Raw genomic sequence first — 26,254 nt, 5'->3', positions numbered from 1 at the left:
CACCAATTCTAACAAATATAATTTGGAGTAAAATGCATTCACCTTCGACACTCACCTCCCTAAGGTTTGGCAAAAAGAGATGAACAAGCCCCCACGGACATGACGCAGTGGAAAGACATCAGCACGTAAGAAGGAGTATCGAAGGTTCAATTTCAAGTAGATACACTCACGGAACCAGCGGTACCTGTGGATGGTGAGAGTTCGCTTTATGAGCTAGTAGAGACTGAGGATAGTAACGGAGATGTGTCATGAGAGTCGAGTTGGCCGAACGTCTAATTGATGCACGAAAGTCGTATCCGCATCTGGACTTTACCATGATCAGCGAGACTTGAGGGTGTAGGACGCTGATCAATAAGTTTAGTGCCGCACCAAGGTGTCCAAAGGGCTCGTTGGTGGCTAGAATTTCTATGTTATCAAAAAAAAAAAAAGAGAAAAAAACAAGAACATCTCATATGATTTCAAAAATATCAAAAATTTCTTTCTAGATTTAATGAAAGGAAACTCGTTTCTCACACATTATTATTATTCTATTATTATTATTATAATGATAAAATAATGTGTGAGGAACCGTATCGAGTGGCCCCATCTTCCCGCATCCCACATTTTGATACTTGCTCGACCGTATCTACCCATCACCCACTTTTGTGCCCATAATGATTACTCCTCCTTAATTGACCCACCTACCCATCAACCGACACGTGTCCTCACTTTGCCATTTTTCTGCCCTTTCCTTCTGCCACGTGCCGGTCATCCATAGCTCCCCCGACAAAGCTTCTTCTTTATTTATTATTGTTTAATTGTTATTTTATATTATTGTTATTATTATTTTTTTCGGTGTTGTTGAGAGAAGCGAGAAGGCCTGCCTGTTGAGTCGTCATATATTGTGGTGGTGTGTAGGTGATAGTCAGTTAAGCGACTGGACCCGCTCCCGCACACGTATCCTTCTCTCTTTTCCATTTGATTCTTTGCTTCCGCTGGGTCTTCCATGGCGGCCTCCAAGCTCCTGCTGTTCTCGATCTTCCTTGCCCTAGTTTTCGCTCGGATTCGGGCGGATGCGTCCGGCGAAGAAGCGGAAGAATTTGAAGTCGTCAGATCGGAAGCTTCGGATTCATCGTCGTCTCTGAAGATTGAACTGGAGCAGCTCAGGGCGAAGATCGCTGGTCTCGGTTAGTCCTCTGTAGATATTCCGTTTGATTTGTGTCAATGATTCGTTTATTTTGTGGATTTTTTGGCATTTAATTATGCTCCTTTTGGTTTCCAAGGAAGTGACGGAAGTGAAAGAAAAATAAGTTTCCTTTGATTCGGAGTTAAGCTGAGTAAATTGTTTTCCGATCATTTGAGCCTAAAACTACTCCCAGCGTTAAATGACTTCATTTATTTAATTAGTTTTCTATTTTTTATATGGATAATTCAATTCCTGTAATAAAATTTGATTTGAGATGTCTATCTTTGCTACCAAATGCAGGTTTAGCATATTATAATTGTTTGTTTTTCTGAAATTTCATCTACATCCACAATCATTCAGTAGTTTTTTTTCCCCATATGTTTACTTTTTTTGGGTACGTCCGGGTATCCACCTACCGTCAACGAAGTCCGTTTTACGGTCCATCGCACTGGCCAGTGACTAATCCCACGCCCCATGGATCCGGCCCCACATCACCACGAGGAAGGTAAACCAGGAGCCCAGGGAGGAATCGAACCTGGGTGGCGCAAAGGCTGATCTCGTGAGAGGCACACCCGGTTATTCGCTCGACCACCTGAGCTACGCCCTGGGGGCTTCCCCATATGTTTACTTGTTTAGAATGTACATGGCATGTCTGGTATAACCGAGTCAAATTTATAGGCAGCTAAGAGTAATTGGATGGAGTTATACTTGCGCAAAAAGAAGAGGATATTAAGATTGGAATCTAAGAATTGCTATAGTTGGAGTTACAGTTGTTCCTTGTGAGATTTGGTGTACTTTTTTTGTTTCTGGATTCCAAGCAATCAAACGAGAGCATTATGGTAAAAGGAAGACCAATAAATTTCACATGCATGTTCATTTATCAATAGGTTTAGGATGATAAAATCTGCCTTGCTGTGCTGATTGGTGTGAAAAAAAAAAATGATGATTCTGACTTTCTAGATCACTTTACAGAACTGATTGTAGCTGTGCCCTGAGAATAATTGCTCATGTTAGCAAAAGGAAATGTTTGAAATAAAACGATTTGAATGTTTGTGCAAGAAAAATGAAATTTTTTTGGAGGAAAATGGTAGGGCCTAAATATGGGGAATGTCATAATAGCTGGACAGTGGAGGTGAGCAGCATAACTCATGGGGTTTGCTCATCGAAATAGTTAAGGAGAGTTTCTCTCTGCTGCTGGATTTGTTGTTGCCAAAGATTCCTGTTTTTTTTTTTTTTTTTGTTGGGGTGGGGAGGGCTTTGGGGGATGGCGTGTGATGTAGAACTTTTCCACTGGAAGCCAATTTCCAATTTGGGCTAGCTTCCAATGAAAAGTTGGTTTGTGACTACTATGTGATCTCAATGATAGTGACGTCTATTGAAGATTAAAAAGAAATTTTGGAGAAGCAGAGATGGAGGAATGCTTGAGAAGAGAGGGGAGAGGCAAGGGGATCCCAGATCCCAATTTCACTTGGAGAGCTGTGGAAAGACCAAAATTTCCTTCTGAAGGAACATTTGTTACTGTGGAGGGTGCTTGGAAAAGAATTCTGACTATTGGCAATTTGATGTGAAGGAAATGTGTACTGCTAATGGTTGTTTCTTGTGTTAGGATCAAGGTGAAGCAGTCAGTGCCACTCTCCTGCATTGCAACTGGACTAGACCTTTGTCGAAGCTGGTTTATGATTCCCTTTAGAGTAAATGGGTGGTTGTGAAATATGTAGGATCAGAGTATGTGCGAATGTGTTCTGGCTGCAGGAAAGGTGGGAAAGACTTGTGTGGATGCTACCCTCTGGGCAGCATTCTGGATTATCTGGAGAGGAAGGAACAGCAGGGCTTTTTGAAGGAGTTGAAAGACCATTGAAAGAAGTGAAAAGAAAGTGGCTCTTTCACGGAGAGGTCTCTACCATTGTTGGCTCTTTGTTAGATTTTGTATAGAGCTTTTTTTTGTGGCTGCAGATATTCTGGTGTTCGTTGCTCTTGTACTTGGGCTACTGCCCCTCTGCATTCCTTAAATAAATCCTTTTTTTTCTTATAAAAAAAATTCCGACTGGCTCTTTATTTTGCTCCAAGGTAAAATGTATATTATTCATTATTATTATGATTTTTTTTTGGGAAAAAAATTATTTTAAAACTTTGAACCAACTAGCCTGTTTATGAATTTCTTATTGTGATTAGTAGGGAGGTAAACTATTTGGAGTAGGTTCTGAATTTTCTGGTCTTTCTCATGCCTATTTTTTAGAAGTCTAGTTTTTGCATTTTCATTTGTACTGAAGGGTATATGTTTGTTATGTGTATAATATTCATTCCTTGCTTCTGCAGTGTGTGCTCTTTTTGTTTTGTAAAGCTTTCAGGCATTCTTTGACTTTTTTTATGAGCATAGCTTGTGACCTTTTGGCATATACTCATTCCTTTCTTCTGCAGCTTGTTTGCTTTCTATTTTGTAAAGATTTAAGGCATTTAAACTTTTATTAGGAGCAGAGCCTCTAACTTTTTGGTTTGCGTGCATCATTGCATATATTGGGCACGACCTTTTCTCAATATTCATTGGATAAAGAATCCCTTGTGGATGAGAGAACACAGGAACTGAAAAGCAAGGATGATATCATAGCACAAAAAGAGAGAGTTATTCGAGAGAACTCTAATAGCCTTGATTCATTGCAGACTGAGATAGCATCTCTCCAGGTAAAGAAAAAAGTTTTATTGTGTCATATAAGGAGGCTGGATTGGTTGTGCTTGTTTATTGTCTGATGTATATTTTCCATCATATGCTTTTTTTCACTAATTGTTAAAATCAGGCTCCAACTTTTTGATAAGTTTTTCTCATACCGTTGTATTAGAAAAAAAGGACAATAGATGCTCAGGAGCAGGTTGGAAAGGCTCATGCGCGGGCTGGTGAACTAGAGAATCAGGTTAGTCTTGGGAAAACGAACTGCTTTGAAGGGTGAACCAAATAATGATGTATTGCTAATTAGAATGGAAAATTGTAAATTTATAAATATATATAGGCTCATTTCCTCTTTACAAGGGAATCATGGTGTAACTTGTAGCTTTTATGTTGTTATAGGTTGACGAGCTTAAAAAGGAATTAGAAATGCAGAATCAGGAGAAAGTGGCCTTGCAAGCCCGATTGACTGAAGCTGAAGACAACATGCGTGGATTGAATTTGAAACTCCAGAATGTATGTTCTTTGTTTTAGTTGCACGCCTTCTTTTCCATTACTTTTCCTCTTAAGAGGATGGGAGTTCTAGGTTAAGGCATATTATGTTGCAGTATTTTTTTCTTTTCTTAGGTTTTAATGCTTTGCATTATATAAGTTTTCTCTTTCATTGCTATCCTGTGGATTCATCTCATTTTACCATCTTCAAAACTTTGCTACATCTAGGTTCGGATGGAATTTAATATGGGGGAAATGTGCATTGACATCCTTTGTTTTTTTTTTTTTTTTTTTGTTTTTTGTTTTTTGATAATTTGTACTTGTTAAAGCTTGATATACAATGTTGGCCCACAACCTAGTAGCTTAAGCTCTTAGGTAAAGTGGTATTCTAATATGGTATCAGAGCTGGTTACTTGGAGGTCCTGGGTTCTAGTCTCGTTGCCTGCATTTATTATGTGACATTTAAAAAATTATTGTATTCCTTGTAATGGGTGTTATCTATTGTGTGTGTTTATCTCTCCACGTGCGGGGGAGTATTAAAGCTTGATATACATTGTTGTCCCACAACCTAACAACTTAAGCATTTAGATAAAGTAGTTTTCTAACAGTACCTTCACTAAAGCTAATGAATGACAGTTTCTTAGTGTGCACGCACACGCGCGCACACACACACACACAAAGCACACGCTTCTACCCTCCTTTGCTGATGGTGCTGTCAAGAAAATGCTGGAAAAATGCACATGACACACTTAAAATACTGGAAAAACGCAGATGACACTTGATTTTTTAGCCTGTTAAATTGTCCAATTTGTCATCCTTCTTAAGATTTTTAATTTCAAGCTGTTTATCTTTTAACTTTTCATTGGAATCACTACATTTCCTATGAATGACCAAGACCAGCCATTCAGTCTGGTGAATTTGTAGCGAGTTAGTATGGAGAACAGGAATTACAGGTCAAAACCCTAAAAGTTCCTAGCTGTTTATACAGTTTTCAGCCAGAAAACAACTTCAAAGAATTTATAGAACAAATAGAGAATGCCAGTTCTAGTGAATCGACTAAAGAAATTGCTGAAGAAATAGTTTCACCATATAATTTTAACAATCAGACTGCATAACCTTCCTCTGTAATGTTCTTTGCAGTATTTGACCATAAAATATCATTTATAACCAACAGATTGCAGTGTTCATTTTTTTAATGTTCTTTAAGTATATATATATTTTTTTTGGGGATATTGATTTAACAGTTTAACTGCACTTCATTTTAAATATTCTTCATGTCTCTGAAACTTGATCAAGTCAAATAATTAAAATTTCTGAATTAAAGGTACTTTTTAGATCACGCGATCTAGAAAATAGGAAGCATGACATAGTAAATGGAGTCAATACCCTTTTTTCCCTCCTTCTGAGTTCAGGTGGTGTGATCTTGTTGTTTCTTATTTTTTAAATTTTATTGCATTCATCAAATGAAACAGTAGGGCTCATCATTTTCATCTATTATCTTTAACTGCTGGAGTGACTTATTATTGTTGTTGTTGTTGTGGTATTGTTAGTTGAAACATTCTTTGTGTGTGTGTGTGTGTAGCATATGATCAAAAACCTCCAAAGTAAGATCTAGACTAAAACTAGTCAAAGATCAGGACTAAAACTCGTCAACTAAGTCTGGGAAATTAGCATGATTTGGTTATTTTTAACCATTTGATTTGCTTATTATATTTCAAATATAATGAACTGTATTGGCCATCTTTTTAGCAATTTGGCTTTTCCGTTTTAAACAGCAATAAACTCCTATGATAGAATTGAAATGTATGGTAAATTGGAATTTTCACCTCATTGCCAGCTCTGTCAGTTAGAGCAATCCTTCTGAAGGGCAAGGAGACTAACGCATGTCATAATATATGTGCTTAAAGTTAAAGGGGGCCAATATATGTTTGCCATGTAATTATGATGTGTTTGTATTTGGTGTATAATGTTATAGCCTGATGATGAATTTTTACCTTGCGGTTGGTTATTCAACATGGATTTGTTCATGGCGAAAGATTGTAATCTGATTATAACATAAGCATTCTGATTTATTCATGAATTAATGCAATTATTATTATGCACGTTTTTATTCATGGAGTTATTGCTATTATTATTTTGCTAGTACTATGGTCTAAAAGCTATTTAGTGAACACTGACGAGCTCTAAGCTTTACTGCTTTGCCATCCTTCAAAGGCTTCTAAAATTGGACTTAAAATCATGAGCACACTAAAAAGTGCATATTAATTATTCTTCTAATATCACTTTTAAAAATTTGTATATGCAAAATACATTATAAATTCTTCTTTGTTATGTTGAAGAATTAATGATAAGCTATTTTTTCCCACATATTTGCTAAATAGTAGTTGAATTATGTCAGTGTATGTGATGAGATTATTTAGTTTTATCACAGTAATAAATGTTTATATTTATAATGCCTAAAATTTCTGTCTTCTCCCTCCTGAAGTTGCAATTGTAAACTGATCATACTTTGAAAGACGCATCCACTGTTAATTTGTATATGCCATCTATCATCGTTTTTTTAAGCTTTCAACTTTAGACTATATGGTGATAAAATTTTCCTGTCTTTTTGTCATTGTTGTGTTAATATGCAAATCAATGAATTTGATAATTGAATAGGTTGGCCTACAAACTTCCTTAGCTTTCTTCTTGCTTGTAGGTTGGGGTTATCATTTGTAACATAACTAGATGATTATAGTAGTGATGAGTAACTTGGTTGAGGTTGAAGGTGCCAGTGTGCCACTAGGACAAAAGGATGGCTTAGTGGATGTTGGCAAGGGTGGTGAAAGAAGTTATTATTACTCATCATCTAATTGTGGATATGGCCTTCAGTTGTGTTGGATGGTGAAAAAGGATTTGCGTAGCCATGTGAAGTCTTATGGACAATTAGATGACTGTAATTTGTTTGTTGTGCTGAGATTATTGTCCAATATCCTTTGCTCCCTCACTTGCCAAAAGTTTTGCCATTTGGTACATTTCGGTTTGTGTTGTTTCCATTTCTATGCTTTAATTTGCATTATATTATTATTTTTTGTTTCCTAAGAAAATGAATTTGTTTTTTATCTCCTAAAAAATGGAGTGTGGTCTCTCCAAAGCATGATTTGGAAACTGAAAATTTTGTTTCCAAACATGCTTCATATGGTCAAGCATAAATGGAACACGAACAAACATGTTCCCAAATGCACACTATCTTCCTAGGTTGGAAAATTTTGAAGTTCTGTGCTTGTTATTTTTTAATTTTTTGAGTTTTATAGACTACACTATTTGTGATTTTTTTTTTGAGTTGTACGCACTTCATTATTTTCTACCTTTACTAACATTGTATTTAAATTGCACAAACTTTAGTCGCATGTTTAAGGGTTTAAATTCTATACGACTTCCAATCTTTGTATTTTTTCCATGATATAAAAAAAAAAAAAATCCTGTTTTTAGAAATTTTCCAATAACCAAAATGCCCTAAAATTTAGATGGTAGTTCTGAAATTGAGTTTCATTTCCAACATAGGTATGGTTATTTTACTCTAATGTTGGTCGGAGCATTTATGTTCTAGTTTAATATTCAATTTTATGAAAATTTGAAAATTGCTTTTTGAAATTTGTCAACCGCATTTTTGTTTTGAGAGATATCTGTAATTCTGTATTTTATTTCAGAAAATGGATTTAGTTTCTATTTTATTTTTAATAAACAAAGGCATTTATTAGCAAAGGTGAAGAATAATACAAAAAGAAGAAGAAAAAAGGTTGGTAAAGACCACCACCTGGAATCTCAAGAGAAGAACAAAACAAATAAAACAAAAATACAAATAGATAAAACAAATACGAACAAGCGTGAACAGTTCTCTCCAGTCTTAGAACAAAGGACACACATCAGATGATAAAGGGTCTCTAGGTCTTTGTTCTGAAGCACGTCATTAGTTTTAATTTTTTCCCAGGACTGCTTTCCACATAAAGGCCTTAATTTTTAAAGGAACTTTAGCTTTCCAAATGACAGAGTGAAGGGGGAAGGAGAAGCATTGGGATCATATATCAAATGGAAGAAGTAGGATTTGCTGGAATATTTCCTGGAAGAGTATAAAGCCAAGCTCTTTTGTCACTCCCCAACTGAAGTCGTAGAGTTTAAAGCATTGTAATTGAAGGGCAAGTTCAAGGTTCCTAACAAAATGAAAATCCCAAGGATACTCCCTTTCTTGTGAGAGGAGGAAGGCAGGGATAGGGTTATCATGGAAAGAAAAGCAAAAGAGATGAGGACATGTAAGAGTTGAAGGACCGTCCCCAATCCAATGTTCTTCCCAAAGGACAATAGGGGAAAAAAATTCCCTTGTATTCTGTGAGAGATCAAATTTACTGCAGATTACTTTGCGCCAAAGAGAATTTGGTTCTTAAGTAAAGTGCCATAACCACTTCCCACCAAGGAAATGTTTCTGGACACCAAATTACCTGGACCAAGCCACCCTCCCTTTTGGGTCTATTCACAATTGTCCAACCTACAAGATTGTCTCTCTCCCACTCACCTACTCCCAGCCACAAGAAATCCCTCATCTCTGAGCCACTCTTAGGAATTTTATAAAGGGACAAGTAATGCAAGGAATAGAAGAAAGACGGACATGGATAAGAGTGATATGAACCCCAAGAGTGAAAAAAGCTCCTTTCTACTCATCCAACCTTCTAACAATTCTCTCAAAAACTGAGTCTCAGAAAAGCCCCTTATTGAATTATGGGATTGTTTTTGTTATATTTTTTTATAAAATTATGTTTTTTGGTTAAAAATATGGCTCAACTTCTCACTTAAAAATATGCTTGAACCTTCCTTATTTTTCTACAAAGATGGTCTCTCTCCCACTCACCTACTCCCAGTCACAAGAAATCCCTCATCTCTGAGCCACTCGTAGGAATTTTATAGAGGGACAAGTAATGCAAGGTATAGAAGAAAGACGGACATGGATAAGAGTGATATGAACCCCAAGAGTGAAAAAAGCTCCTTTCTACTCTTCCAACCTTCTAACAATATCTCAAAACTGAGTCTTTGATATATATCTTTACAAAATTATGTTTTTTGGTTCATATGGCTCAACTTCTCAGTTTAAAATATGCTTGAACCTTCCTTATTTTCCTCCAAGTCTTGGGTTGGGACCTTTGTGTGTGAAACTTCGGTGGGTTTCTATGATCTTGGTGGAATTCTTAGTCCCAGGTGGATCAAAATGTATCCCTTTGTAAGCCTTTGGAGTAAGTGATTTATATCAAAGTAATGAAGGGGCCTAAGTTAGGGTTGAACAGGCAGTTCAATGGTTGTGGCAGGTGAGAGGGAATGAGCATGAGGGAAGTGGGGTAAGATTCTTCAGGGAGATAAATGACCATTTTTTGAGTCAGAAAGAGAGTTGAAAAATAAGCCCAAGATCCTAGATGGGAAATTTGATTGGTGTTCTCTGTGGGAGGATTTGTTATTGTCCTTCTCAAATAGAATGGTGCCATGGAAATTGTAGCCAATGAGAGAGGAAAGAAGGTTCCTTTTGTCTTAATGGTGGAGGGAAAGAGAAGAAATCAGAATTCTCTCAATTTGAAATTTTTTTTGTTTAAATTTGTGTGGACTAATTCCATGCAGTTGTCTTAAATGAGTTGGATTATGCGGGTTGTGCTGCTTGTGCAAGTTATTTTCTCATTTTGTGACAATTCTATGTTTCTTTCATATTTTTTCATGGCATTTCTGGATTTTTGCTTTCTAAATACTGTATGGAAAAATGATCTTAGACAATGTAATTCATTTGTTGTTTCATATTTTGTTTCGCAGCTCCAGACAATTAATGATGAACAAAAGATCATAATTCGTAAAACAGAACGTGCTCTTCAAATAGCTGAGGTCTGTCACAGTGTCTGTGCAATACTATATCTAATGCTATATGCAAGTTCATTGGTGTTTATGTGCTGTGTCTTTCCTTTGATATTTTCCAGGAAGAAATGATGAAGGCAAAATTTGAAGCTACTTCAAAAACTAGAGACCTAATGGAGGTTAGAAGTTAGAAGCAGAATTAGTTGGTTTACTGTGGAATTAATCTCGTTAATGTCCTACATCACTTATGAACCTTTATTCTTAATTTGTAACTTGTCATTTATGACAAAGTTCAAGTATACCTATCTTCTCTGCTCATCTAGGCTGGAATTGCTTTGGTGATCCTATTGTTCTGTAGCTTTTCATTGCTTTTGGTGATTATATTGGATGCAGAACTTACAAATTTGTAGCCTTTGCTCTGTTTGTGTGTACTTTGCACAGTTAGCTTGCACTCTGTGGTCTAAATATTTATGCCTGTTCCAGTTGGAGCATTTTTTTCCCCTAATTTAAATATCTCAAAAGTTCCAGTTTTGAAAATTCCTTGTTTGGTAAGTGAAACATTTGCTTCTTTGGAAGTGAAAATGTTGGTGGAATGTGCAGGAGGTTGTAAACATCAGGTGTTCAAGAACTTGAAACTCTTCTTTCATGCTAATTGCATCTTATACCACATTTCTGAATACCCCTTGCAGCTCCTGAAAAAAAAATCAAGTCCAACTCTATCCAGCTGCTTAATGCCTCAAGGAGCTTTTGCCTCCTCTCTCATGAACCCAGCTTTATTTGTTGCAAACAGTCCTGGCTGGGTCTCAATTTTTCAACAAAGCCTTCAGAACTTTTTTTCCTGCTGTCATGGATACACACCTCACATTCCATGAAATCAATTTTTTATTACTACTAATCAACAAGAACCATCACATAGAACATTAATGTTCTCCTCTCTGTTGCACACCCTCTACATAGATTTCTTTATATAATCTATTAGCCATCACAATGTTAAGTTTTTACTCTTATCTGGCAATCTGGTTTATTTACCACTTTTCTGTTGCAGTTCTGTTCTTGATCTGACCATCCTCCTCCCTCATTGAGTATTTTTCTCTTGTTTTTCCTTTCCTTCTTGACACTCCTTGAAACGACTGGCATAAAGCATTTTGATAGGCACAAAAAAAGGTGTCTTCAGTTTGGATTCAGCTTGTTGAAAATTTGGGAGATTTGATTGCTGGATGGTGATCAAATCTGCATGGAAGGGGAAAATTTCTTAAAGTGGGTTGATTTTGAGGGATCAAACAGGCATAGATCGTGAGGATTTGAGGAAGGTTTATGGCCCCTCATGGGTATGAATATTTCATTCTCTCCCGAGGACAAGAATGGCAGACATTCTGAATTTAATCAGATAAATCATTGTTCGAAGTTGAAACGTGGTTGTGAAAAGGGGAAAGGTTATTGGGATCACCAGAGGTGGCAGGATTAGTGGTTCATCGGAGTGAGATTCTGAAGCAGTAGGAGGAGAGGAGGGGGGAGGGAGTGGAGGAATGCTGCTTGAGGCCAGTTGCAGGGGTTTGACTAATTGATTGTGTTGAAGTGGCTTGGGGTCATTTAATATTATGGAAAATTTGGGTATTTTGGGCCCTGAGCAATGTAATTATAAGACGGTGTAACTTGATCAATACAATGAGAAAGTCAGTGTATCACCTTAGGCTGAGAAGTGAGAACCAGTTGGACTTAGTAGTGAATTAATGGATTATAAACATATGATGGTAGGAGTAGGACAGTAAGCGTGGCTGGCACAAGATCAGCTTATAAAATTGGGCCAGAACCAAAGTCCATTGAAGTGGGTAGCCAAGCCTATTCAGAATGAAGGTATGGTGGCACATCAATACAAAGATAATAAGCATTGTGATGATAAGGGGCAGAGATCAGGTCATGTCAGTGAATGACCTTTTTCATGTTGACCGGGTTACTAATTGGCAGCGTCTTCACCTTATTTGAGGCTTCTTCTCCACAATTTTGAAAGCGGTCAATGAGGCTGCTACTGTGCTATGCCAATGCTATCAGATCTTGGGATTAGCATGAAGGTTCAGGAGGTCATATTGAAAGGCTGCTGCTTGAATAGATGCTAATAGGCAGGCTCTCTCAGCTGGTTTTGAAAAGGTCGCTGCTCAAAGTGCTAAAGAATTTTGGAGAGCTAAGCCTTTGTTAAGGTTTGATCTACGTTGTTGGCTGACAACCTAATAACTTAAGTATTTAAGTAATTTGTTGATTTAACATGGTATTAGAGCCATGGTTTATGGGTTTTCAATTCTTTTGCCCTTGTTTGTTGTTTGTTTATTGAAAAGCACAATGGGTGTTATTTGTTTGTTTATCTCCATGTGCAGTGCCAGCACGTGCAATCAGGCTGCATGTGCAGAGAAGTGTTCTGGTTTGATGTACATTGTTGGTCCACAACTTAACAGCCTAAGCTTTTACATGAAGTGATGACTTTACACTCGTCATCCAGAGTTGTGCATGAAAAAGTAAGAGAAGGTTGAGAAACATTTTGGGAGTTATACATTTGTGGAGAGTCAGACTGATCTAGAGTGTGGTCGTGGAATAATAGGTTGTTAGGGTGGATATTCAGGAGGTTATGAATTGGGTTAATGTGTCCTGCTTTAGCTTCTTCTCTCTCTCTCTCTCTCTCTCTGATTTTCTCTTCCCATAAAAAAAGAGACCATGACAAAAAATCTGTTAGATTATGAATTTACCTAAAAGCTTAGGTATTAGGTTGTGGGTCAACAATGAATATCAAGCTTTAACACTCCCCCGCATGCGCAGCCTGACAGCTTGTGGAGAGATAAACGATTAACAACACCCATTACAGGGAATACAATAATTTTTAGACACCACATGGTAAATTTGGGCAACAAGACGAGAACCCAGGACCTCATGGTAACCAGCTATGATACCATGTTAGTTACCAATTTACCCCAAAAGCTTATGCTTCTAAGCTTTTAAGGTTATGGGCCAATAATGCATACCAAGCTTTAACAAAATCATTTGCTTCTGCGTTTGCTCCCTCCGTCCCCCCCCTTCTCTCTCTCTCTCTCTCTCTCTCTCTCTCTCCCACACACACAAAATGGAATAATTTAAAGATATAAAAGGAAAATAGGAATTAAATTTGAAAATCCAGGAAAAAAGGAGCCTCGATCTTGGTTGGCCAGCTGCTTGTGTCCCTGTTGGTGGCAGATGTGGGTAGCGTCAGATCTGTGTCAGAACTGGTCCAGTCAGGTAGTGTTTCAGGATTGTCTGGATGGTCCAACCGTTATTTCTGGTACTGTTCCTTTTGCTGGTCCAGTTACCTGCAAATTTTGGCTTGTCTAAAACTTGTTCAAAATTGGGAAAAACTAGTGAGTTGGATGACATGGAGAGAACTGGATGAAATGGGTGTTCATATTTGTATCACTGGTTTTGAAAAATGCCACCTATATTATCGTCTGAAAGCACAAATTCTACCAAAAAATTTGATGTTCAATCGATGAGGCAGAGAGCTAAATATTCTTGCTCAGATGCTCTAAACAATGCTGTAGCCATATTCTTGTTTTTCAAAGTGCTTCAGGTGCATCTGTGTTTATGTGTAACATCTTGCTTGGACGTTTGATCAATGGGGAAGAGGACTTGTCACGTAGGAGGAGAAATTAGATCTGAAATATGGAGAATTAAGAAACAGTGTTTGAAGAGAGACCTTAAAATAGAGACTGGATGATGGGGAATGGGAAAAATGTGTGCGCGCGCGTGTTTGTGTTTGTTGGCTTAAGGGAGATGTCAGATCTGGTGATGAAGTGATATACAGCAACAACAAGAAGAAACCTTAAGTGTCACTAAGTGGGTCGGCTATATGAATCATTTTCTGCCAATTCACACCGACAAGGGCATTTTTCTCAACTTAAGAGTTGTTAAATCCTTCCTCACAATCTCATTTCAAGTTATTTTATGTCAACACCTACCTCTTCTAGGACTAGTACCATTAACAATAACTAGCTCGCTCCTCGAACCTTGTTTCATGGAGAGAGGGAGAAAGAGGCTGTCTTTGTTGGCTGAAGAAGATGTCAGATCTGGCAAAGAAATGAAATCTGGAGACGAACATATATATCTTGAACCTTGTTTCATGTTCTATGAATAAACTAAAGTTTTCTTTCAAACAACCTTAAATTTATAAAAAGTTACGCCATGCTATGTCATAGTTGCGTCAAATGGTTCAAGCTAGGCTCAATTAGGGAACCAGATCCAAATTCAAAAACATTGGGCGCATGCAGGACTTGGAACTGGGGGGGCAGGCTTTTAAGGTTGGTCTAATTAGAGGGTAAGGCGTTTAAGGTTGGTCTAATTAGAGGGTATAGAGATAATGGTTTGTGCAGTAACATTGGATGGTGGTGGTAGGGTTGGTCCAGCTGTTTAAGATGACTGAAAGGATGGGTGTTAATGATGGATAATGAGAATCTCTGTGTATTTATTTGACGTGCCCATAATATTGGTGAATCCCATTCTCATCTTTCCTGCATTACTATACTTCTTAGAGTGTGTAAAATAGAATTTATGGTGTGTTTGAAGAGCAGTGGGCTTGTCCAGATTCATTGGATAGTTCTGTACTCACTTCTTTTGGGGGTTTTGGATGGGGTAAGAAGGCAAAGATTTTGTGTAGCTATGATGTGTTTGCTCTTATTTGGTGTGTTTTGGGAGGAATGAAGGGATCTTGAGGGCTGCTTGTGAGATTGCTTCAGGATAAAACAGTTATTTGCATTTTTGTGGGCTCCTGCTGCTTGGGGACTTTTTAGATGACTCTGCTTAGCTGGTATTCGGTGGGATTGGAAAGTTTTGTTGTTTCATTTTTCCTTGTTTTTGTTTTTTTTTTTTTGGTGATTAGGATTTTCTGCCCTCCTTTTCTTGTAAATTGTTTTGTTTTCTCTCTCTCTTTTTATAAATTTCATCATTTTTTTAATATAAAAAAAGTTATCAGGGTGGAGACATCAGGACTACAGAGCTTAGATTTGCTTCATAATTTCAAAATCAATGATTGCAGCACCGTCCCTGGTGCACTTAGACATGAAAATGGAAAACGGAAAAAAAAAAGTAAAAACTCAAATTGCAAACATACCAAAACCCTAAATCTCTAACTTGACCCTGAAGAAAATTGAAATTGCATAATTATCTAGATAAATCCAATAATATCTAAGCTTGGTCTTTTTGGCATATGCTTACATCTCCCATCAGGATTGAGGTTAAGGGTCTTTTGAGCCTCAATTCAGCATTGAGTTCTTCACTAGAATTGAGAGCGCGTGCTACCGTGAGGATCTATGTTTGCATTTGGTTTTTTTTTTTAAATTATGTGTTATATACTTATTTTAGTTTGTGTGTGGTCGTCGTTGTTGGGGTGCTTCAATGCTTCATTTATTTATGCATTCACTACTGTTCTTTTTTTATTTTTTTATTTTTATGAATATGATGTACGGGAAAGCGAATGACTAGCCTTTTTTGTGAAGCTAAGTTACACTGTTATGATCCCTGAGTAGGTTCATGGCGCATGGCTTCCACCTTGGCTTGCAGTTCATTTTTTCCATTGTCAGGTAAATTTGTGGATTGTATGGAATTTGTAAAAGGCCTCTTCATGCCTCTTGACTATTTTACAATTTGCAGTCCTTCATGGTGACGGAATGGAATGAGCATGGAAAGCCTGTTATGGATAAAGCAATCCAGAAGGTGTAATTTTTGTGTTCCTTACCTTTTAGTAGTAGTTCTTTTAGATAAGATGGAAAGCCTGAGCATGGAAAGCCTGTTTTTGTATTCTAGTTGAATCTAGGATAAGATGATTGTTTTCTCCTTTATAATTTATTAACTGCTTTCTTCATGCTTCAAATTCATTCTAGGCCATGGAGACAAAGGCACAAGCTGAAAAGTGGGCCGAACCCCATATGGAAACATTTAAAACTGTATGCCATTTCTGCTTTGTTCGCCATATCTTTTGCTTCATAATGTTTGGGTTATATTTTTGCTGTTTCATCAGTTTTGTAGGCACATAATCTTTGATCTTGTTTACTATTTCTTGTCCACGCACCCGCATTTCCCAAAAAAAAAAAATGTGCGCACACACGCACGCACAATTTCTTTGTTTTTTTCCAGTTGTGATGGGCAATTATAAAAGGTTGGATTGTTACATTATGTAACTGTTATGCTTGTTGCTACACCATATCCTTTTGTTTCGGTTTTTGTTTTTTGTTTTTTGTCCTTTTGTTTTGTTTTGTTTTGGTTTTTTTTTTTTTTTTTTGTTTTTGTTTTTTGGTTTTTGTGACTATAAGGTACTTAAAACTTGAGTCAATTGATGATGCAGGATTATCTCTGTTACAATAATTTTCTCCCCACATGTTGTCCATACCAATGAAAATGTTTGATTGTTGAAAATCTGATTAACTTGGATTCTTACATCTTTAGTTCTTCATTTGCCAATACACAGAAATTGATCCCGGCTATTAAAGAACAGTGGCTGGTGATAGTGACAAAGGTTGAGCCACATGTGCAATCAATGAGTGCAAAAACAATCTGGCTTTATGAAACTTCTAAAAATGCAATAACCCCACACGTCATAAAAGCACAACAAATTGCTGATCCGTACTTTCAGGTATCTACTCAAGAATTTCGTTGTACTAATCCTTCTTGCCCTTTGTTGACTTCCATCCTGAATCAAACTTCATTTGGTGGCAGGAAGCTAAGAAGGTCAGCAAACCATATATTGATCAAATTGCCACTGTGACAAGACCTCATCTTGGTAAAGTAAGGGTTGCCTTGAGGCCCTACGCAAAGAAGGCGGTTCATGCCTATGGAAAATTTCTTAAATCTGCAACTATGTATCATAATCAGGTATGGTATTGACTATTGCGTGCTCTTCCTTCAGTGATGGACGTAAAAATTTCCCCTTTTTATTTTTTTAATTATCTTTTTTTTAATGATGTCAACTCTAGCTTGTTGAATTTTTGTGCCACATTGTAGCTAAAGGGATTTTTTTTTTTGATAAAAAAGAAATATTAAGAGAGAGAATATTAGAGTGAGGATAGATAATCTTCAAAAAGAAAAGGAAAAACAAAAGCACAAACAAAAAAGAAAAAAAGAAAAAAGAACTACAAAATAAAACACTAAAATCAGCCAATAAAACCCCTCTTTAAACCTTCCCATCATAGTTCACCGCACACTTCAAATTAGCTAACTTTCTCTGACTCTTCTTCCCGTTAGATTTACCACCATCAAGCCTAATTTCATTTTTTCCATGATCAGACTATTGGACCCAATTTATCCAACAAACTCTGAGCTGGAGTAGGTAGAAATCATTCTTTTTTCTTGTGCTCTTCATTAGAAACAATCGTGATGTGGGAGAGAATCAATGATCTGCAGCCACTGGGTGAAATTATAAGAGATTGAAGAGAGGAAGGAAAGGGAAGAAGGAAAGAGCGGAAACACAAGGGGAAGATCACATTTTCACCTTCAAATTCAATGATCAACTTCTACACAACTTTCACACACGATTTTTAAGAAAGCCTCTTAATACATGGAATTACACATATACCCCTAAAACTACATGAAATTATAAGCATACTCCTAAAATACACAAATATTACAAACAAGCCCCCAAAAGACATAATCATAATACGCACAAACTAAACACACATAATTAAACAACTAACTAAGCACATTTGGGTTTAGGACCTAATAAATCATTGACCCCATTCTTCTATATAGGCCTCCAAATTGGGTCAAAGGGATCCAACCAATACATGCTTCTTGTCCTACATCTTCCTCAAAAAATACTAATTCGATCTAAACCTTCTAGAGGAGGAGGGCGCACATAAGGTAAATCCCTGAGACAGTTGGAAGAAGAGTTGGAAAAATATCCGTGCTGATCCTGAATTTGATCCAAAAGCAAGCCCCTGCGATCAAAATCACTGCTGCCTACACTATCATGATCCGTAACGCCCCCCCATTGTCTCACTATCCTTGCAAGAAGTAGCCCTCTCACCAATGGCTTCTCCACTGTACTTAAAACTCCTTTTGAATCTCTCTTGAGATTTTTTTTTTTCTTACCAGATGATTCTCGTTTTTCTTCAAGATGTTTCCTTCTTTCAAAACCCATTTGCACTTCCTTACGATGAACTTAACCTTTGTTGTTAGATTATCTAAATCTGCTCCCTTACCAGATGAAATTCTTTTTGAACCAACAATCAAATCCTGAATTCCTTATTCAAAAGAATTAATATTCTTAGAAGAAGCTCCCCCAAATTCATCCTTGAAACCTTGCCCACAAACTTCTTTTCCTGAATAGGAGAAAAATCTCCCTCAAGAATATTAGTTGAATCTTTAGAAACCAACCTTACAATCAGAACAACTACGTCTCTCCTCTTGACCACCATGGATATGATTTGAGGGACTCACAAGTTTTAAAAGGAGGACTGTGGGCTTCATTTAGATTGGGGACCTGACATTTAACTGGGATATTAAAGCTGATAGGAATATACTTATAGGCCTCTCCATTCAGTTGGCCTAGCTGAGACTTTCCCAGAGGGTTTACTTTCTTCTTATTAACCAAGTCCAAATTAGAATCATAAATATGATTTTGAGCCGCTTGTCTAACAGGCCTATCAGAGGTTTCTATAGGCCTTTATTGTTGTCACACAATCGGCCCAGGCCTAAAGTACTCATCAAAGACCCAGGCCCAACCCACCCAACCTTCATCAACCTTCATCTATGTAGGAAACCCAATCCACAACCCCCTCTGGGCGCGCGCAGAACAGTCAGAATCCTTGCACTTAGCAACTTCAACTGATTGAGGGAAGTAGGCCAAAGGACTTCTTCTTGCATCTTCCTTATACAATGAGCACACACCACCTCTGACACATCCCTAGAAGTCAAACAAACACTAGCATCATCAGTACTTCCTAAAACTACCCGACTCCAAGAACGACTCTCCATGGCCTTTGTGCTACCTGCACCATTAGTGCCAGGAAGAAGAGAGCTCGCCAGAGCACTAAGTTCTTTCCCAAATTGAAGCCACCCATTTGACTTGGATCCTTCAGGAACAAAGATAGGGGTACCTTTTGTTGGAAATATAATAGAAGGGAAAATATTTACTAATAAAATTAATACAACGACAACAACAACAACAAAACCAAGCCTTAATTCCTACTAGGTGGGGTCGGCTATATGAATCCTTTTTCGCCAATTTATGCGATCATGGACCATTTCTTTTGACAAATTCAGGGATATTAAATTCCTACTCACTATCTCTTCCCAAGTTATTTTAGGTCTATCCCTACCCTTTCCACTGCCCCCCACAGTAACTAACTCACTCTTTCTCACTGGTGCATTATGTGGCCTACGTTGCAAGTGTCCATACCATCTGAGTTGTCCCTCCCTTATTTTATCTTCTATAGGAGTTACACCTAACTTACTGCGAATATGTTTATTCTTTAATTTATCTTTCAATGTTATACTACTCATCCATCTTAGCATTCTCATCTCGACAATTTTTACTTTTTGGATATTATGTTTTTTCGTCGCCCAACATTCCAATCCATATAGCATAGCTGGTCTTATAGCTGTCCTATAAAACTTCCCTTTTAATTTTAAGGGTATCTTGCGATCACAGAGCACACTTGAAGCACTTCTCCATTTTACCCAACCTACTTTAACTCTATGCATTACATCATCTTCACTTTCTCCTTCAGCTTGCATAATAGATTCAAGGTATCGAAATCTACAAGTGCTATTTATTTCTTCATCATCATGTTTAACTTTGTCTTTGATATTCCTCCTATCATTTCTAAAATTACATTTCATATATTCTGTCTTATTTCTGCTTATCCTAAAACCTCTAGATTCCAAAGCTTTTCTTCATAATTCTAACTCAGCCTCTACTCCGTCCCTAGTTTCATCAATTAATACAATATCATCTGCAAACAACATATACCATGGAACCTCCTTTTGAACACTCTTAGTCAGTTGGTCCATCAATTAAGCAAAAAGATAAGGACTCAAAGCAGATCCTTGATGTTCACCTATGGTGATTGGAAATTCTCTAGTTTCTTCATTTATAGTCCTTACACTAGTCATTACTCCATCGTACATATCCTTAATGACATCAATATACCTACTGCATACACCTTTTTTTTTTTTTTTCTTTCTAAAACCCACTGTAGAACTTCCTTAGGTATCCTATCATATGCTTTCTCAAGGTCAATAAATATCATATTCAAGTCCCTCTTCTTTTTTCTAAACTTTCCCATTAATCTTCTTAAAAGATATATAACTTCTGTGGTATATCTCCTAGGCATAAAACCAAATTGATTTTCTAAGACTTTCGTTTCTAGCCTTAATCTTTGTTCAACAACCATTTCCCATAGTTTTATAGTATGACTCATAAGTTTAATTCCACGATAGTTATTACGATTTTGAATATCTCTTTTTTTTTTTTGTATATAGGTATTAAAGTGCTTTTCCTCCATTCATCTGACATTTTCTTAGTTTTTATAATTGTATTAAATAAATTCGTTAACCATATAATTCTGTTATCACCCAAGTATTTCCAAACTTCAATTGGGATGTTATCTAGCCCCATAGCTTTCTCATTTTTCATCTTTTTTAGTGCAAATATTTATCAGAAGTTGAGGCATGGAAGGACAACTGTCCCTTATGCTGATTTCATGCCTACAGAGAACATTTTTCGGTGCGTATAGTCACTGCGTGCACGACCTCCAGGATTACTGAGCTGGCTCGGTATTGTATGCATTCACAAACACTAGAGCTTTAGGAGATGTAGTGTCATTTAATTACCCAACAATATATAAATCTCAAGAAAGTGTATACAATAAAGTTATCTCGAAAAAGAAAAGCAGTATCTTGAAATGAAGCTGGAACACAATTTATATAGATAAAATTAAATATAACTTCCAACATCATAAATGCGTAACGTTAAAGTGATATTTTAAAAATGTTAAAACTAATACATTAAATTTAACGTGTACTTCATTAAAATAAAAATCGACAACTTTTATATAATATTTATTAAACAGATATATATATATATATATTTAAATTTAAAACATCCAACATAAATATCAATACCTTTTGCCTCTCCATCCATAACCTAATTCCAAAAATTTACCTGCCCTTCTTGCATTATTCTCTGTCCAATAGTTAACGGAGCCTACCTGAAAGTTCAGAAACCCTTGCTCAACCTAAAGTGATATAAAGATAATTTTTCTTATAGGCAATTCTTTAGTGTTGGCAGCTGTGAGTAAATTCAAAGAATTATTCAGAATATCCAAGAGGGATGCCTACCCAACTGCAACAACTCATTTGCAATACCATAAATCAATAAAATCTAGCATATCCTGAACACTCATAGTACTACCTCCACTAAACCAAAAGTGCAAACCATTTAGCCAAATAAGTCTTGTAATAGACAATTTAGTACCCTGAAAAGCCATCCTATTTATCTCCTTCCAGAGTCCAGAAAATATAGAAAGGGGTTTAATTAGATAGCTTTCTTCTTTTCTTTCTTTACAAAGCCTTCACACTAGTCCAAGCCCAAAGCTCTTGAATGACCAAACCTGAAACCAGCATACTCAAAATCACACCCCACAAAGGTTGAGAATCAGCAATGTCTCTCAAAGTTCACATTCCAGCAAACACCTCTTTCGATGCGGATTATGCAAGAACAAATCAAAGCATCCTTGTCTCTTGCCAACAATAAAACACTGGGAAAGATAATTGTCAAGGTCAATCCCTGCACCAGTTATCATCCCAAAATAACACCCTCTTTCCATTACTGCATGTAGCATAAAGTCTTCCCACCCTTTGCTAATCCACTTTTGCTCCCCTATTTCACAGGCCCATGTGGCTCTCTGCCTTCCTTAGTAGTTGACCCTTTCTCTTTTAAAGCATGCTTGACCACAATGATTTCCCTTCACAGTTGTTCTTCCTCCTCCATGGAATTCCAATTCCAGTTTCGAGAAAGGCTTGGTTGAAGATTAGGTCTTTAGCCCCCAACCCTCCTCTAATTGTAGTTTATTTAGCTACATCCCACTTGGTCAAATGGTATTTGAACTCATTCCCTGCATTTTCCCCAAGGAATCTCTTTTGCAACACCTCCAATTTTCTGGTTGTTGAGCAAGGATGGGAAAAGAGAAAGATAAAATAGGAAGGAAAGGTTTTAGGAGTGTTCATTATGAAAGAAAATTTGTGCTCTCTGACAAGAACCTACTCTTCCCCCTTGTAAATTTCTTTTCAAAGTTTTTTCATCTATGGTACTCGACTGACTTTTCTTCTTGATCTGGCCTCTAGTGGCAGCCCGGAAGGGATCTTGCTATACACCCTAGCCACCTTGATGAAAAAGCCTTCATCAGGCCCCTGCTCCATAGGTATCTACTTGCTTTTGTTCAAATTTGTCTTGGGGCTGGAAATCACTTCAAAGCACCAGAGGATACATTCTAAATTTATGATTTTCTCTATATCTACCCCACCAAAAGACAATAGCATCATTTACGAACACAAATGTGATACATTAATTTCCCTTTTTTATCTTCTTATTGCAAACCCTTCTAGAAGACCAACTTCTCCGGTCTTTACAAGCATACTACAAAAAGCTTCCATGATTAGAATGAAGTCAAAACAATTGTAATATCGGGTTACCTTGCCTCAAGTGTCTTGAAGTTTTGCGGGACTTCCTTTGATGAGAATTGAAATGCTTGGGGTGGAGATGCACCTCTTAATCCAATTGTGCCATCTTTCACCCTGTTTCACTGAAACACATCTTATGCTTCATTGAAAAAAAATCCCAGCATGCTTGATCATATGTCTTCTCCATATGTAGAATATAAATGACATCTCTTCCTCCACTTTTTATTTGAGTATTCACAATCTTATTCGCCATAGAGACAACATGAGGAATCTGCTATGCCTCTGCAAAACATTTTGAAAAGACCCTCCAGCCTGAACGACCACCACCTTCAATCTTCTTGTCAAAACTTCTGATATGTTATTGTTAGCGCTTTCAATTAGACTACTAGGGCAAATATCCTTGATTTTAATTGGCCTAGCCTTTTTGGGGATCAAAGCCACAGAATTTGAATTCTAAGTATCCATAAAGTACCTGATATGTAAAACACATTAAATATACTCAACATCCTTCACGACTTCCCAATTTGCTCGCTAAAAATTCAAAGTGAACTTATCTTGAGGTCATCTCGATTATAATCCCTTTGGGGGTGTTTGATATGTGGTGAATGGTGATCAGTAAAGTGTGGTTAATGATGGTGAGGTTGATAGTATTAATGTGTTTGATAGTGGTGATCACTGATCTCTAATTGCCTCGGTGATGATGTCATTGCCCAACTTAGCTATCTTTATTGCATCCTCAAGGAGGAGGGTGATCCAAGATCACTTTGAGCTGTTTTCTGGCTGAAAAGTTTAAGGACTAAAATTTCCCAACTTATATGTCCTTACTCCTAACATTCTAAGATTTGATCAGTTATACGGACTAATTGTAGCATAATATGTTATTAAAATTTTTTATTTTATCTATTGTTTTATTTAATATTAAACAATTATTGCTTAATTATTTAATTATTTCTAAAATTTTATGTAAATCACTATCTATTGATAGGTAAAATAAACAATTTTAATAATAATTATATTAAAGTATGACACTGTTCTATTTACAATTTTTTGGGGTAATTTTTGCACTGAACAGGAAGTGCCTTGAACTGTCTTGGTATACCAAACAAATTATGAAATTAATTATTGATACTTGGCGTTTTATGAAATGTAGACTGATCATATATCAACAGAACTGGGATGAAATTTGTTGGGGGATGAGGATTGCTGTTGATTTAACATCGCTACAATTTTCCCATTTGGCTTATCAAACTCCAAAATGGCTGCGAGTTGCCCAAAAGATTTTTTCAACTCTATTTTGAATTTTTAAAAAAAAATCAACTCTTTGAAATATAGAAATAAAATTTCTGAACTAATTATACCACTTCTTTCTCTAAAAAAAGGGAGAGTAAAAATTGTGATTACGACACTTGAATGTTAAATTGTTGTTTGGAAGGAGTAAAAATATATTTTGTAATTTTTTTCCAGTTTTCATTAAATTGCAGAGTGAAAATTATATTTCTTAGACAAAATTACACTTGTTTTTCAAGGATAAATTGAATTAAAAACTTGAGGTAAAACAAAACAGTCGCTTTGCTATGCTGTTTACTTTCATATTCCTTGGTTAGTTGTTTTTGTTTTATGTGTTTATCTGATTTTATGCCATGAACCATGAAAATTTTTTGCAGTTTATGTTCCCTTGTACTTTCTATTTTTTTTTTAGTGCAAATTATATATATACTGAATAAGGTAATGAAAAGTAATAAATAGATAGTGTTTCTTGCCATATCAACTAAAAACCAATATGGCATTTGATACTTGTAGCTTATGTTCTTTGTAGATTGATTAAATTTTTTGCAAAAATGATTTAGATCACAGTAGTTTTTTTGGATTAAAATACATGTATGTTAATGCAGAAAATATAATCATGGATGTGGTATTTGTTATCTGTAATTTTGGTTGTAACATGCATGATGTTTGTATCCATTACGTCTGACCTTAATGTTATGCAGTGTGCAATTATTTTTTAAGGTCATGATAATGAATACTAAATACTTATTAAAAATTTTGATATACTCATTTCAATAGAAACAACAGCCGCCATAATCTATACTCTTCCGCTGTTGTTGCCATTTTTCTGCATCAATCATGATTCATGTCGATGTAGAACATTTACATGTTTTACTATGATTTTATAGCTCCTGAGTTTTGTTGGTAACTTGAAAGACTTCATATAACTATACAAGTTTGTTTCTAGAAAACTAGGGCATATAGTTGTTAATCGTGTTTCTTTAACTAGTCCAGGCACCAAAAGAAACCCACTTTTTATTTTTTTGGGTGATGGTGAACTGTGATTAAGTCAAAAAGTACAAAAAGAAGGTACACCCTATATGCATCTGAAGTTTAAAATAACAACACTGCCAAAATAAAGGGCCCCACAACTTCATCCAAGAGTTTAAAAAGTGTGGCGTGTATGTATCTGGACTCCCAAGGAAAAAAGTTCAGATTGCAAGCACAGATCTTGTGCCTTCAAAAGCACTGTACAGAATCCAAATACACCAAGAGGCTAAGAGGGGCTGCAACCTAAACTTAACTCCCCCTTCCCCTTCTTGCCCTCATGGGCCTGGAGAGAAGCAACACTTAAATAGAACAGGCATTACTCAAGTCATTTTTAAAGAAACCAGCTATTGCAAACCAATGGTACCATTTGAAACTCAACTTCCTTGCATGATTGCATCATATGTGTGCACCCTATCGGATCCTTTTCTTCCCGATTGCTTTCCTTTTTCTTGCATCATTATATGGAAATGAGAAAATAAATTGAAGAACGGGTAAAAAGGAACTTTCAACTAGCTTTCATATTTTTCTTCTCAAAATTTCGTTGAATTCTACAACATTGTGTTGAGATCCCATCGCTTTTAGGAACATGCAGAAAGTAGAAGCCACATTTCAAGTGTTTTTTAGAGAAGGAGGGGGGTGACTTAGGGGACATTTGGTATCACCGTAAAAAATTATAGAAATGAAAGCCAGAAACAAAATTTAAAAACTAGAAAGAGAAACTAAAAACTAGAAACCAACAACCTATTTGGTGAATCTGTATAAAATAAAATAAATGAAAAGCTTAAATGAAAAATGCTCATTTTCATCTTCAAATCAAATAATATTATAAAAATATAATTTAAATAATATAAAATTGTAAAAAATGCACATTAGAAAAAATTATAATAAAAATAAAAATTATTATAATTATTTTGCCTAATTGTTATACTTTCAAAATTTACTTTACAATTAAAATTTTATTGGACATGACAATTGAAAAATAGTAAAAATATTTTGTAATAGGCCTTATTATTATTTTTTGAAATTTATGTATATTGTTATCTCAAATATACTTAAATTCATATGCTCATTTT

General features: G+C 36.2%; 1 protein-coding gene across 5 annotated transcripts in view; it reads left to right on the top strand.

Annotated features, from left to right (window-relative positions):
- The first annotated feature begins 788 nt into the window (after positions 1-788).
- LOC131151835 (uncharacterized) overlaps positions 789-26,254 on the top strand; it is a 42,089-nt gene continuing 16,623 nt past the window's right edge. For 3 of the 5 annotated variants that reach the window (XM_058103271.1, XM_058103272.1, XM_058103273.1), the window contains exons 1-11: positions 841-1,166; positions 3,717-3,844; positions 4,000-4,071; positions 4,227-4,340; positions 10,140-10,208; positions 10,301-10,357; positions 15,716-15,769; positions 15,840-15,902; positions 16,070-16,132; positions 16,654-16,818; positions 16,902-17,057. In XM_058103271.1, coding sequence (XP_057959254.1) covers positions 986-1,166; positions 3,717-3,844; positions 4,000-4,071; positions 4,227-4,340; positions 10,140-10,208; positions 10,301-10,357; positions 15,716-15,769; positions 15,840-15,902; positions 16,070-16,132; positions 16,654-16,818; positions 16,902-17,057 — 1,122 coding nt within the window. In that variant the 5' untranslated portion in view covers positions 841-985. Of the gene's footprint in view, positions 1,167-3,716; positions 3,845-3,999; positions 4,072-4,226; positions 4,341-10,139; positions 10,209-10,300; positions 10,358-15,715; positions 15,770-15,839; positions 15,903-16,069; positions 16,133-16,653; positions 16,819-16,901; positions 17,058-26,254 lie in introns of all 5 variants that reach the window. The other 2 variants (XM_058103269.1, XM_058103270.1) reach the window with 2 other exon arrangements.

The sequence above is a fragment of the Malania oleifera genome, chromosome 3 (genome assembly GCF_029873635.1).
Source record: "Malania oleifera isolate guangnan ecotype guangnan chromosome 3, ASM2987363v1, whole genome shotgun sequence".
Taxonomy (NCBI): Eukaryota; Viridiplantae; Streptophyta; class Magnoliopsida; order Santalales; family Ximeniaceae; genus Malania; species Malania oleifera.
Note: the sequence above shows the minus strand (reverse complement) of the source record. Positions and strands in the feature narration are given on the sequence as shown.